Genomic DNA, 14,384 nt, shown 5'->3' with positions numbered 1-14,384 from the left:
TCTTGGCGATCAACACCTGAATAGCAAGCCAATCACTGGTCGGTCTGTGTTGTGTTAGAAGGCCCCAGCACTTCAATCTGACCCGCCCAGATTTCCGGTTTACTGCCACACACAAATTAAGCGCATCAAAAATACCTTCAGTCATTGAACGACCTCTCAGTGATACTACGATCGAGGAGAGAGTGATAGAAAAGGAACGCAGCAGATTGTGGAAGGTAAACCTACGACTCGAACGAACAGAACCATTCGAAAATTCATTAAGAGAACCTCTCTTTGTGAAGCCATGAGTCAAGTAGAATCCTCCTCGAAGGAGCGTCTTGCTTTCTCTATAGAAGGGATCCTTGGGAAGCAATCTTCGCTCGAGATTACGAAAGGATACACAATCTCATCTAAAACAGCAAAGAGGGAAAATGACTATGATCAGTGCTGTCAGGTCTCAAGCTCCGACGAAGAAGTTGAACATTTTAGTCTTGGTGGCGAGAGTGAAAGGAAACTTGGCATTTCTAAAACTGAATCTCCAGACTCAGAGCAATTTCGCGAACAGGGCGAGCAGGACACAGGTATGCTTGACTGCGTTAAACTTTTACTAATGGACTCACGTCATGCATTTTGCCCTCTAACAATTTTGCGCTTCTATCTCAAGTAGTATAAATTCATTAGTAGGCTCACTTCACTGAGTGCAACTTGACAAGATGAATGCGGTGTTTTGCCTCAATTGCGCGCCCTCCTAACCGCGCTACGTTGTGTCTTTCGTTTTGTTGAGACTGTTAAAAGCATGCATCGCCCTCAGTGTTCATCCAGTTACAGAAGTCAAAGATATATCCGATAGTAGCGTTATCAAAGCTCAAAGCGCGAGCCTCCACGAGATAAATACACTCTTGAGAGCATACGTACTGTCATTGACATTTTTGTCCCTCTCTCAAAGAAAAAAAATCATAGATAACCGCACTTTAAAAAGGTATTCCTTGTTTTTTTTTTTTTTTTGTTTTTTTAGCATTTTAAGTGAAGCGATTTTAAAATTATCTCCAGTGCTCTCTGGTGACTAGTGGTTTCTCTGCTCAGGCTAAAGTCGTTCATAGACTTTTAGTAGAGGGTAATCGAGATCAATTAAGATGGACGATGGGGTGTTGTGTTGAATGCAAACGAGTGTTCTAAGGATTCGTAAGACCTATGATACCATTGTCAATTGTTTGCTCGGATTTCTTTGTCTTTGATAAGGATATTCATGTTCTAGAGAAAACAATCCTTTTTCTAATCCCTCTCTGACAAACATACACAAACCTGATCCATTCTCATTAGATTGCAGTAAAATTACCAAAGTTATAACGATTTAGATTAGATTTGTAATGTTATAATGTTTTTTATTGGATTGAACTGTTTGATGAAAACTTGACAAAGAATTCACTATGCTAGGATACTGAATAGCTACTCGGTGAGCATTAATATTTTTATTCCTAAATTTCCGTTTCTTAATCCTCTTCAGGACAAAAGTGTGAACTTCGTAGTCGTAGAGTGAACTTCGGAGTCGTAGAATAACAACTGTGAGAACAAAAGCTGTATAAAACTTCTCAAATTCATGTCAAAATTTATTTACTTGGCTTAAAGAGATTTTGCTATAGTCATCTCCGCTGCATAACCTGTTTCGTTGACTTATTTCATAAAAAATGGCATATTTAAAAACAGAGAAGCCAAGTACATTGTTGGTAATAACATAATACTATCATGAACCTGGACAATGTTTACTTGGGACACCCATACTCACCTGATCCATCTGTTTCCTGCTTTGACTTGAGCCCAGGATTAAGTTTTACGAAAGTCATCATTGGTCGATTATCCCTGGCGAAACTTACACCCTTTTTCACACGAATTAGAGACTTTGCTCGGATTTACACGCATATCGATGGCGACAGGATGTCTACATTTCAATTTTCAGTTTCCTGGAGTTTCTGTTTTATCTGTCAAAAAAAGTTCTGTGACACACATCCTAGGGAGGCCAGGCGTTTTACCACACATCACACTTGAGAAAGAACGCAAATGCTGATAAAATGCATAATAGTTTGGCGCTGTAACTAAGAATATTATAAGTATTGTTAATAGTGTTTACTAGTAGTATCGACCAAAACGAAAATATTTCGAGGCATACAAATGTGGGCGGAGGTTTGTGATATTGGGTGTCGAGGAGCATGCTTCATGCAACCGAACGAAATGTTATCCGTCGATCTTTAGTCTAACCAAGGTCCTACCCCTCATTACTAAGCAGCAGCGCCCCCTAATCTTTTATAAATCCCCTTATTCTTTTCTATTTTTGGTTGTAATAAGATATAGTTAGAAAAAGAGCATTAATAATATTACGGACTCGATATGTAGGATAGTATCACAGTCCAAACTGGATTTATTTTACGCTTTCAGAGAGCGAGTCCAATGGAGATGTAGACGACTTAGAAATTAACAAAAAGGCGACACACCGAGGAGGCAAGAAGAAGAAGCGCATCTTATTCACGAGATCGCAGATCTACGAACTGGAGCGTCGATTCCGCGTGCAGCAGTATCTATCAGCCCCTGAGCGCGAGCACCTCGCCCGCATGATCAGCCTCACTCCAGTGCAAGTCAAAATCTGGTTTCAGAACCATCGGTACAAGTGTCGGCAACGCTACAAGCAAGACGGTCCAACAGACTCGGAGATAGAGGCGAGAAAATACGGGCTGTACTCTGTACCTGCGTCATACAAACCCTACCTAGACGCTCGACTATCTTCCCATCATCCATACGCATCGGCATTTCAACCCTGGACTCAAACTTTGCCTGCACGTGTACTTGACTTTGCCTCGAAAGATCGCATACCAACGGTCTGTCCGGACTACTTAGTCCCTAATGCGCCTTTCCCAATGTTCCAATACGCGGGAGGCTTGTACTTTCAGTCTTAGCTCTATTAGTTTCAAGACAGAGTACCGGTTCATTAAGGCATAATTTTCTTTAATCTTTGAATTTTTTTAAGCACCAGTGCGGTTAATAAATCAAAAGGTAAGCTGCAGATTTCCAGATACTTTAAAATGTACAGAGAGCCGCGCTTTAATTAACTATTATCTGGAATCCATAATTGGAAAATAATTGCCACATATTTTCCTAGAAAGAAAAATTCACAACTAGTATGTACATATCAGATAAAACAAAACCCTTAGATATTTATCATTGCAAATTATTGTATAATATTGACCAAGAAAATTATTGTTTTGAAATAAAAGAATACCATCTATGGGTAGCTAAATTGAATTTTAGGGCTTTGAATATCGATAAGGGCCGTATATAAGTAGAGCATATTGACCCATAAAATATACGATCACTGTGAAAATGTCCAAAGCAATATGGTGGAGATTTTAAAGCTCTCGAACAAAAGTATGACTGAGTCATTTTATCGCCTCATAAAAGCCACGGCCCTATACGAGAGATACACAGTTTAGGTGTGTTCTTAGAGGGAATCGTGTTTATCACCGCATTGCTGAGTACTCGCAGGCTTCGCTTGCCTACATATTGGAGCACTTGGCGATAGAGGTCAAGCAAAAATTCATCTTTCAACATCAAAACATTCTCAAAACAGAATTACATAATTCGAGTTCGATCAGACTCGATATCTATTTCAGATATCGCCGGTGGGTTCACGGTATACCATGGGGCGGGTTGAATTTTCGTTTTTTCTCGGGCCCTTTTCCTGTCTTTTGGTCCAGCCCCTGTGCTAATGTTCCCGTTAATGTCAATATTTTCATTTATTACAACCCTTTTCCTTCGAAGAGATACGCTTTTAGCGGCAACCACAGCAAATGATGCCTGTCCCACGCGCTCATACGGAGTAATCTCTTCCTCCTCGTCAGCGTCAACACACTGGATGGCGAACAACCGGTACAACAATAGCGCAATCGTCACGATATTTTTGCCCGCAAAGAACAGTTCTTTTTCATCGGCGATCCCAAGACCGAAAATAAGGTAGAGTCTTACGGCCAAAAAGGGCCCGTCCTGCATAAAGATTCCTGCCAATATACCAAGGGAGTCTCCGTGGAGCTGCATTTTTTTCATCTGAAGTTCACCCTCTAGTGATGCCAGGGACTGCGCGCGTGATGGGGAATCCACCGCCCTGCAAAGAGAGACGTGCGTCATCTCGTGTTTTTGTCATGAACCTAGTGCGAAAATAAGAGTCACCCTCCAAAAGGAGCACCGCAGATACGGTACATTATTTTGTGTATAAAAAGGTTGCTCATTAGGTAGCCTGAATAAATAAAATGTTAGTTACATGGCGAATTGCCCATGGCGTGACTCGGTGATTGTGTGACAGCCCTGTAATATATTTAGAGTACCTGTAGCGTTTTTTGATAGCTTTCCTCCGCCTTTTCTCCCTATCTTGTTTGATACGCTGCATGACCAACTTGCGGATGTACTTGCACTGATTGGCGGGAAGTGCTAGAATCGCCACCTCGCTCAGCTGTTGAATTGAGAGACTCTATTATCCAAAAAATACATTTTTCCTTCCATGTCTTGTCCTTTGCTTTCTTCCTTGCTGACCCAGAAGCTGGCTTACCTTTTAAGGTCATGACACGAACAGAAGTCACGACACGAAGCAAGTTTCCAGCAACAATCTATTTTCACGTTGCGAGGTGAAAGAAAACTACGCGTGTAACATCCCCTATTTTTGCAAGAATTGGTTTTTAATTTCGCAACATTGTTAGAAAAATTGTTCCATGTATCTTCTGCAACCTGCGTATTTTTGTCATCGTCGTTGCCGTAACAGGCCTCGAAATATTGGGAGGGGGCACAATACAAAAGCACATGGGGTACCCCCCTACGGGTCATTTCCTTATCATTTTGGAAATTATTGGGGGGGGGGGCACGTGCCCCCAGTGCCCCCACCCTGAGTTACCAGCATTGTTTCACGGCTCTATTCACAGCTCTATTTTTCACAGCTTTCGCGGTAAACAGAAGGGTTACACAAGACTTGTTTACATACCAGTTCATCTTCTATCTGTTTTCTCTCTTCTTCTTCGTCCGCTTCCTCCTTCTCCTCGTTCAGAGCAGTACTTGAGAAGGTAAACTGCAGTAGACTCCACGAGTACACACTCAAAATAATAACCGTCACCGTGTGATTCGTCGACATCTTTTGCACAAAACACGATTCTTTAGAAAACGATTCTTAGAAAAAGACCCGAAAATCCAATAAGCTTCCCTATTCGATTCATTATGATAGGTAATTGTATTGATAAATGCAAACCTACCTCATCTTTTTCAAAACTTCCAAAGAGCTCCAGGATATCAACGGCTATGCCGACGTATTCAAGGAGGAGAGCGGAGAGCTGGTCTCGTGTGATAGTTCCTCGTGGCAGCATCCACCGCCCGCCAATTATTACTAGCACCAACCCTAGCTCAGCAAAGTTCCGAGTGAACTGTAGGCTGAATTTTTCCTGTAAACAAATAACCGTTTTAAGTTTCTGTGTGGATACGCTGTAATTCTGTAGTTCCTTCCCCTCCATAATACCAGAGTTTTTTTTTTATGGCAGGCACAATGTGGACTATCGTTTTTAACAACCTTTGTACCTGTAGATTGCACGTGTTTCCAAAATAGATCAGATTGATCAGATTGATTTTACGGCAGAGTTCAAATATACACTTATTCCTGCCTTTTAGAGTTGGAAAGTTTTAATCAAAAAAACATTTAAAGACTCTTAAAACAGAGCCTTCTACATACGTCCTACGGCGATTTAATGTTATCCAAAGAAGAAAGTAGATGCTTTTAAAAACTTACGCTTCCAATGTAAAAGATTGGTAGGCTCTCATCCTTGTTAATCCGTCGCTGCATCATGTCTAGCTCGATAATCCACACGCACGGGACCATGGTACACAAGTAGAAAAAACAACTGGGCCACAAGCTATAGGAAAAAAAACTATATGACCTTTCGCAACAATAGACAAACGCAGCCACAAAGACCTAAACCGTCGTTCAAGTTCATCTTTGACGATCCTCATGTTTATAGTAGGTCTAGCTTATGAGATAAACACAAAAGCCTTTGGTCGACACAAATAAAAAAGGTATTACGCACGGGCTATACCATAACAACCACAAAGTCTACTAATTATGGTTGTTTGTGAGTTTGAAACCCTGATAAACTTGCGTTGTGAAGGCTAGGTTCTATCTTAGTAACCACAAGATAAACAAGTATAATCAAATACAAATAATCACGACTGTTATAGTGTCAAAAGACAAACTTTTTCATGAAGCTGTTTATGTATTGTTTAGCAAAAAAAGACAAGCATGCTATCACTGACTTACTATCTATGCTCGAATCCTTTGCGATAACCAAGTGTGAATGCTGCTTCTATTGCCAATAAAGCAATTCCTGTCAGAAGCGACCAATACACGACACCATTCGGTGTAGTTTGCACCAACATCCACACTACCAAACCCGCGTGTCCAACAAAAATAATCCTAGTTACCACTGCAGAGATAAACTGGATAGCCGTAGTCATGCTGAATACGTGCTATTAACCAGGAATCCACTGGAGATGGGGGCTATATGAATACTTGGCATATGTCTGCAGTGGAATTCTACTTAACGCTAATATTAAAGAATGGATAAAGACAAGGTATTACTTCTTCCCAGGGGAAATGACTTCAATGGAAAGTGTTTTTGTGATGCAATCAAACTTTGCATTTCGTCTCTTGTTTTGAACTTTTGGTTCATTAGAGTTATAAAATCGCTCTCAGGCTTTTATGATGCTGACAACAGAAAATTAAACTATCGAAAACTAATTAACTGATTGTAGGCGTTAAGAGGCGATTGATTGGGCGTTATTAAAGATGGAAGCCAGAAACGCATCCAAAATCTTTTCATGTCTTGTAATCAAATATTTATCAAATCATGAAATTTCACATTGAAGAATCTACTTTAGAGATATGGCTTTTTCTTCGAGCATTAGCATTTTTGATGTTCTTTTCTCAGTTTTCTTCGCTGTTTGTTTTGATGTCTGTTTTTGGGTCTCCTGTGGTTTTGATACCGAGGCAATTTCAAATTTTTGGCGGAAGTGTGCAACACATGCGCAGTTTTCCCTAGACAAGACGGCCATCTTGAATCGAGGTTTGACTGATTGACCGAATCACGCTCGAATATCGTAAAAATGGCTACCACAAACGAAGAATATTTTGTAATAGGATTTTTGATAATCATAATTAGTATCTTATGGAGTTTATTCGGATTATTTTGGAGTATTCTATTAGTTTTTACCATTTTAATTTTGGTTTACTTGTATGGTCGACCAAAAACCAAGATAGCATTGCAGAGGAAACATTTAAATGATGCAGTTACAAGAGTCGATGGATCATCTGAAGATATGGATAAATCTTTGGATGTTCCATTTACCGGACTACCAAGTCCACAGAGTTACAAACCAAGTCTCAGATCGCCAATGCCTTTCCTTTCACCAGATGTTAACAAGCGTCTCAGTTTTAATGTCAGGTAAAATTTTACTGTTGAGAAATTTTACCGATGCTTCTACAATCTATGTTTATCTGATCTGTATTATTATTGTTGCTATAATTGATATATTTTTTTGTGTTTTAGCTCGATATCACCTCTGCTGGGACGAGGTTCGGGGCTGAAAGGTCCAACGCCACTCATGAGAAGTCCAGTAACACCATCTTCGCCAAGCCCCCGCTACTTCAGCCTGATCAATCCCAGTTTCCAACAACAACAAGGCACTATCAAGATTGCCTCCCCTGATTTCACTCGTACTTTGACATTGTGAGTGTTTTTCTCCTCTCCCCCCCCCCCCCCCCCCCCCCCCCCCCCACCCAATTACTGTCATTATCGAGTGAGTGCTAGCCCAGCTGTCAGGGTTTAATAACCTTGCTTTGGTAGAAATGAGGGAAAAAAACTTGCACAGGTACACTACAAATGGATACTAAAAAAGCTGCAATTTTATACAATGGCAGTCGGTTCCAAACTGATTTTCCCTGTTCAAAACATTGATAAAAAATACACACCATTTTCAAACAAGGGTATAAAAACTACTAATTTCAGTGACAAGTTGTATTAAAATTCGATGTCCCATCTAATATTTTGTTTGATATTACTTGCTAAGATCTTAAAGAAATTGTAAATTGTATTTCTTGTAACTGTATGTATTTCTTGTAACTGTATTGTAACTTTATATATTTCTTGTATTCATTGTAACTGTTTTGTAACTGTGTGTATTTCTTGTATTTATTGTAACTGTTTTGTAACTGTGTATGTATTTATTGTAACTGTATTTTAACTGTATTTATTGTAACTGTTTTGTAACTGTATGTATTACATGTATTTATTGTAAATGTATTTATTTCTTGCAGGACATCACCTTCTCCCAAGTATGCTGACACCAGACAAACTGTTTTGTCAGCTTTGAAGCAGAGCAGTACAAGGTCAAAAGAAGATTTTTTTTCTTCATAAAGCACATTGTTCTGCTTATACTCCAATTTCTCACTGGTTTCTTTCTTGCCACTGTGTAATGTTTGTAAATCTTTTTATGTCTTCTAAGTTGAAAAAAAAGCTTCACCAGAGGCACTAGGTGACAAAATAGCATTTTCCCATGAGTAATTACAAAATAAGAAAATTTATGTTTTGTTATCTATTATTGTGTGTCTCCAAAGAATATATTCCTTGAGCTTTAAATTGTAATTGGCACTTCCGTGGCACCAAGGTAAAGTTTTAAGAGATTTAGTCAATAAGCATGCAATGATCGCAGTTTTGCTTGAAACAAACTATAAAACACGGAGGATTCAAGCATTCTATGATGTCGACTGAAGTATTTCTTTTGCCTGTTTGGTTGCGTAGCAAATCCCATGTCGATCAGACAGCACTTTTCTTGCATTCTGATTGTCTTTCTTAACAAAACTGACAAGGTGACAACAACTAGCCATGTCACACAGTAAAAAGGGATGATCTTGAATGTATAATGACTGAGGCATATCTTTTTCATGCAGAAAGCGTAGTGTTCTTGAGCAGGAGGAAGTAGAGGCCGGAGTAGCAAGCCCAGACTTACATACAAGCAAGAGGAGGTCAGTGTGACGAGAATGTGCTGTGGTAATGTACTATCCCATCAGACTTGTAGCCAGCCATCACAGTTTGATCAGGGCAAAGCAATAGCTTGTTTCTCTTTCTCTTTTAGGAAGTACCATTACCGTAGTGCTGATGGCATCACTGATGAGCCAGGCGCAAGTGATGCATCAATGATAAATAAAGATATTGAGGAGCCTCCCCAACCACACAGGACAAGTGCCCTGCACCAGCTCATTGCAGCAAGATTAAAGAGGAGACCCCTCCACAGTAATGTAAGTGTCAATATATTTTGTAACAGAACTCCTAAGTTCTGTTCTTTTTTTGAAATAATACTGTAGGATTCCTCCAATAAACTAAAAAAAATGTGCTACCAAATATTTTGATTACTCATGCACTAAAATCAAGAAAATGCTAGATATAGTTTATTTAGTGCTCGTTGTGGAAAAAAAATAATTTTAGTGCAACAGACCAGAGGCCTTTTTAGGTACTTGTGTGAAGTTTCTATTTCTTAATCTCTTTGTTATCTTCTCCACAGATTGTCGAAAGTGAAACCACAGGTCTTAAAGACATATCTGATACTGAGAGGAAGAGCAAGATTCAAAGAACCACAGGCAAATCATTACCAGAAGTCACTCTAAGGTATGATAGCAAAATATTTATTTATGCCTGATGGTTATGCATTTCAACTAAATTTTTAACCCATTGCATTATCAGCAAAGCAATAACAGATGATAGCGACAGTGGATGTGATGCCAATGATGATGATGATGACATCATTATGAGAGATGCAGGTGGGAGTTGAATAATGACTTTTATATACTGTACTCCATTTTGGGATTGAAAGCTGCTGCTTTTGGTTAAGGAAAATCAGCCAAAAATACTTAAGACAGCTAAAATTCTTTGAGTCAATCAATTTCAGAAGAGTAGCATATAGCAAATTTGGTTTTGGGCAAAGGAAACAAAAACCTTGTGAATTCGAGTTATTTGGGCTAAGAAGTTATCTGAGAGGAAATGATTAGAAGCTTGGCTTAAAGATTTGTGTTTTTGTGTTCATGTTAATGAAGTTCTAACTAGAGTGTTATGTAACCATAGGCTTTAAATCTCGCAAGAGAAAGAGCAGCACTGAGTCTACACCTTCCAAACCCACATTATCACAAACCTCCAGGAGTGGAACACCAAGACTGCTGTCCAAGAAACAGAGAAAATTACAAAATGCTGGCTCACAAAGTCTGGGCTCAAAGCAATCGGAGATCAGATCTCTAAAGAGTATGGATACAATAATCGAAAGTCCAAAGATCTCAGAGGCCAGTGCAACAAGTTCTCCACAGACCAAGCGTTTAGAAGTACAGGGCGGCAGTAGTCCAGGAAAAATTATAACTGAGGTGACTCTCATTTAATGCTGACATGCAAGTAATTTATCTTTACCTAGCCTTATGATATTATGTTTTTGATTATAGACCCCATCCAAACGCTTCACCGTTGTAAGGTTCCCATCAGCTAAAGAAGAGGAGGAGGCTAGAAGAAGACCTGTGCCAGTGTATTGTGCATCAGTCAATTCTCTGGACCTGGTATGTATAAATAGAAGCATTGGTACTTTAATTGTTTTTTCTCTACCCTGATGAAATGCAAGCAGACAGACAGATACTGTATATTTTTTAAAGTGAAATGGTGATATGCACATGACCCTCAAAACGAGAAAAAAAAAGCACAGTACATTCTAAAATTGAGATCTACTATACTGTACTATGACTACAGGGTTTTCAGTGTAGCTGTTCAATGATAAATAGTAGATTACTTCATTTTTATCTAATATAATAATATTGCATGCCCTTTAAAGCCTCCAATGAAAGAAAGTCCTCAATCACTCACCAGCGAAGACATAGAGGAGGACAAAAAGCTTGCATGGCAGCGTGTGCAGTACCTCCTAAATGGGTTTGAGGAGGACGACGAGGAAAATGAGCAACAAACACAATCTAGTGAGTTTTACCCAGGCAGTCTCAAAACGGGACTTGTGTATTGGGACAACATCATCCTTTCTTAAATAGCTTACAGGACTTGTGTATTGGGACAACATCATCCTCTCTTAGATAGCTTACAGGACTTGTTTATTGGGACAACATAGTCATTTCTTAGATAGCTTACAGGACTTGTTTATTGGGACAACATAGTCCTTTCTTAAATAGTTTACAGGGCTTATAGGGCAACATTGTTTTGAGTTGGCTTTCAGGGCTTTTGTATAGCAACATTGCTACAGTATTTCTAAGTTGGCTCACAGTGTTTGTGGAACAATATTTTTTTTTTTTAGTTGTCTCACATGGTGATGTTACTGGTTGACTTATTGCAGATTGTATCTTGTCAGGAACTTCACCGTCTGTGGCAATAAGAGTGATGAACCTATCTTCACCATCATCGTCTGCCGCTAATTCAATCATTACAACTACCTCATCTTTAGGTAAATGAAAGGGTTTCAAGGTTGTAAATACATGTTTTAATTATAGCAGTTACTGCACAGTATAATACACTTTATCTGCTTTTTTGCATAACAGACTCCCTAACAATAAAATAGGAAACGAACTTGTTCACACTTCATTCCAAGAAGTGAATGGTTGATGACTTGCAATTAGGTAAACTAAGGGATTCACAGTCATATATAGTATGCCACGATTTTGAAATCTGAAATATAAGCTACCATAGCCCTAGTATGTTCTAGTAACCTAGAAGCCAGACCAGAGTTTAGAACTAAAAGAATAACACCATTGTTTGAGCGTTTGTTAAGTATAATACTGATATTAAAATACTTTTCTCCAAGGGTTATTCCCATCAGCCACTGTCAGCATCACTCCTATTTCCAGTCTACAGCCTCCTACATTCACTGTTGCATCTTCCAGTAGCTCTACCTCAGCGACAACATCAAATATTGCATCCAGCGCTCCAGCACCTATTTCGTCTACAGCATCCACCACAACTCTACTCGGCCAACAAGGTTTGACTTCTTCCTCGTTTGCTACAAATCTGGTGGGCCAGCAAACTGCCAGCTCTACACCTAGCACCACAAGTCTACTAGGCCAGCAAGCCGTGAGTTCCGTGCCTTTCCCCACAAATCTTCTAAGCCAGCCATCTATAACTTCTCCAGCAGTATCTTCGTCATCGTCTCAGCCTGTTACCAACCTTTTTGGGTCAACTCAATCAAGTGCAAGTTCAAATTTTGATGCTGTGCCATTGGCAAGCAGACCACCACCCCCTTACAGTCTCACCCCTGGTGCCCCCCTTGGTTCCCAGGGACCATCCATCTTATCACAACAATCAGCAACAAGTTCAACAGGCTTCGAGTCGCTGTTGGCGATGTCTAACCAGAGCACATCAGCCGCTGCTGTGTCCCTTCCTGCAACAACCTTTCCTGTCGCATCTACAGGATCCATGAGTGCAGCTGCTGGGGTAGGCTTTGGAACAAGTTCACAGCCTGTTGCTGCTGGAGGCTTGTCTTTTCCCACAGCGGCTACAACATCAAGTGCACCTTCTGGTCCATCTGGTTTCACGTTTGGGGGTAACAACGTGACACCAACTTCAGCACTCCCATCCAATACCTCTCTAGCCACGAGTGGATTCGGATCCAAGCCTGGTGCTTCATTAGCAACTCTAGCGTTTGGTTCACAGGCACCCTCTAGGTCAATGCCAAACGCCTTTGGAGCTGCATCAGGCAAGCTGTCATCAACATCCGCCGGAGGTTTAGCTCCATCTGCTACTACCGCCGCCGCTCCTTCCTTGTTTGGCAGTAGCTCTGTTAGTGCTGCTCAAAGCAGTACACCTTCTGCCGGCGGATTCACCTTTACTTCTTCCAAACCAAACCCAGACTCTTCGATACAGTCCTCTGCTACCACTGGCTTCTCTTTTGCCTCAAATACCGCAGCACAGCAGAAACCTGGAACAAAGCAGGATAGCACAAGTGCCTTTGGAGTTTCACAAACTGCTTCAAATAATCTGTTTGGTGCAGCATCCGCTCAGAACACTTTTGGAGCTTCATCGCTGAAGCAAAACACGTTTGGTAGACAACCAACTTCACAGGGTGCTTTTGACACATCAACAAACCTTGGAGCATTCGGAGCACCAACACCAACTCCTAGTTCATTTGGCTCTTCCACAGCGCCTCAAACAGCATTCGGAGGACAGGGGGTGCCACAGAACACTGGAAATGCCTTTGGGGCACCTGCAGCATCCCAAAATGCCTTTGGGGCATCCGCCGTACCCCAGAGTGCCTTTGGGGCACCCGCCGCATCCCAAAATGCATTTGGGGCCCCCGCCGCCTCCCAAAATGCTTTTGGTTCGTCAACCACATCCCAAAATGCCTTTGGGGCTAAAACAACAGCCCAAAACACTTTTGGGGGTGCGTCGACCCAGAATACGTTTGCATTTGGAGCATCTTCAGCGGTTCCCAAAGCGTTTGGTAGGTTTTCTCAGGCTTCCACTCCGGCACCACAAGGAGGAGGGTTTGGCAAGAGCAGCAGTGGTACGAGTGCCTTTGGGCCTGCCGCCGCAGGAAGTGGCAGCCAGGGTCCATTCGCATCAACGGCCGTCGGAGGGCAGGGCATATTTGGTGCCGCTAAGCCTGCGCCACAGCCCACCCCTGCTCCAACTGCGGGTGGCTTCAGTTTTGGGAACCCTGCTGCTCCTGCTGCTACCACTGGAGGCTTCAAGTTTGGTGCAAGCTCGCCTGCGCCAAGTGGCTTCACATTTGGTAAGTGTAGTGCTCTTTTATTGGATCCTCATTTCAGCAGTGATGAACCGTTTTTTTTTTTATCATATATCAGGCTCAGCATCTCCTGCAGCACCGGCTTTCGGCCAGCAAGCTACCGCAGGTAACCACTTGACACTTCCGTTATGTCTCTTAATCTGTTTCGTACCTGTTTCAATGTCGTACCTTTAGCTGATCACACTTTTACCCACAGCACCGGGTTTCGGCTCTTCCCCCGCACCTGCTTCTGGAGGGTTTAACTTCACCGCTGGCACGAGCAGCCCTGCAGGAGCATTCGCACCCACCACGCCCACACCCGCAGCGGGCGCAGCTGCCTCATCCGTCGCCCGGTTCAAAGCTCGTGCATCATCCGCAAGAAGGCGTGGCAAACGATAAAATGTACAGCAGGGTAGATAGGTTAGACGCTTTAGTTAGATAATGCTGTTATTGGTTAGGTTAGAAGCAATACATGTAAATATTTATATATATACGTAAGGAAGAATTTATAGCAAATAAATTGTAGCGTGATATGGTGTTATTTTCTGTTGTTTATTGGCCCGGGAAGTAAAGATATGTTCAGA

The 14,384-nt window shown here is 41.3% G+C and overlaps 3 protein-coding genes across 4 annotated transcripts; 2 read left to right on the top strand and 1 right to left on the bottom strand.

The window, feature by feature from the left end:
• Window positions 1–134: 134 nt before the first annotated feature.
• On the top strand, window positions 135–3,253 carry LOC116601508 (homeobox protein zampogna). The gene is made up of 2 exons (XM_032362379.2): window positions 135–560; window positions 2,410–3,253. The coding sequence occupies exons 1-2, from the start codon at window positions 284–286 to the stop codon at window positions 2,922–2,924; spliced, it is 792 nt and encodes a 263-aa protein (XP_032218270.2). The 5' UTR covers window positions 135–283; the 3' UTR covers window positions 2,925–3,253.
• LOC5517945 (transmembrane protein 26) lies at window positions 1,571–6,653 on the bottom strand. Its single transcript, XM_032362375.2, has 6 exons — window positions 6,311–6,653; window positions 5,786–5,909; window positions 5,259–5,444; window positions 4,994–5,140; window positions 4,347–4,471; window positions 1,571–4,126 (listed from the first exon to the last, which is right to left on the bottom strand). Exons 1-6 carry the CDS (start codon window positions 6,505–6,507, stop codon window positions 3,598–3,600), a joined length of 1,308 nt encoding a protein of 435 aa, XP_032218266.2. The 5' UTR covers window positions 6,508–6,653; the 3' UTR covers window positions 1,571–3,597.
• Window positions 6,654–6,775: 122 nt separating this feature from the next.
• Window positions 6,776–14,336, top strand: LOC116601542 (nuclear pore complex protein DDB_G0274915). 2 transcript variants are annotated; one of them, XM_048721088.1, is made up of 14 exons: window positions 6,776–7,493; window positions 7,599–7,778; window positions 8,366–8,437; window positions 8,999–9,073; window positions 9,184–9,346; window positions 9,610–9,713; window positions 9,789–9,865; window positions 10,167–10,456; window positions 10,532–10,642; window positions 10,912–11,050; window positions 11,434–11,526; window positions 11,884–13,806; window positions 13,880–13,927; window positions 14,018–14,336. In XM_048721088.1, the coding sequence occupies exons 1-14, from the start codon at window positions 7,156–7,158 to the stop codon at window positions 14,197–14,199; spliced, it is 3,795 nt and encodes a 1,264-aa protein (XP_048577045.1). In that variant the 5' UTR covers window positions 6,776–7,155; the 3' UTR covers window positions 14,200–14,336. The 2 variants fall into 2 exon arrangements, with proteins under 2 accessions (XP_048577045.1, XP_048577042.1); XM_048721085.1 differs by having other exon boundaries at window positions 11,419–11,526.
• The last annotated feature ends 48 nt before the right edge of the window (window positions 14,337–14,384 follow it).

The sequence above is a fragment of the Nematostella vectensis genome, chromosome 2 (genome assembly GCF_932526225.1).
Source record: "Nematostella vectensis chromosome 2, jaNemVect1.1, whole genome shotgun sequence".
NCBI lineage: Eukaryota > Metazoa > Cnidaria > Anthozoa > Actiniaria > Edwardsiidae > Nematostella > Nematostella vectensis.
This window is presented reverse-complemented; position numbering and strand designations above follow the sequence as displayed.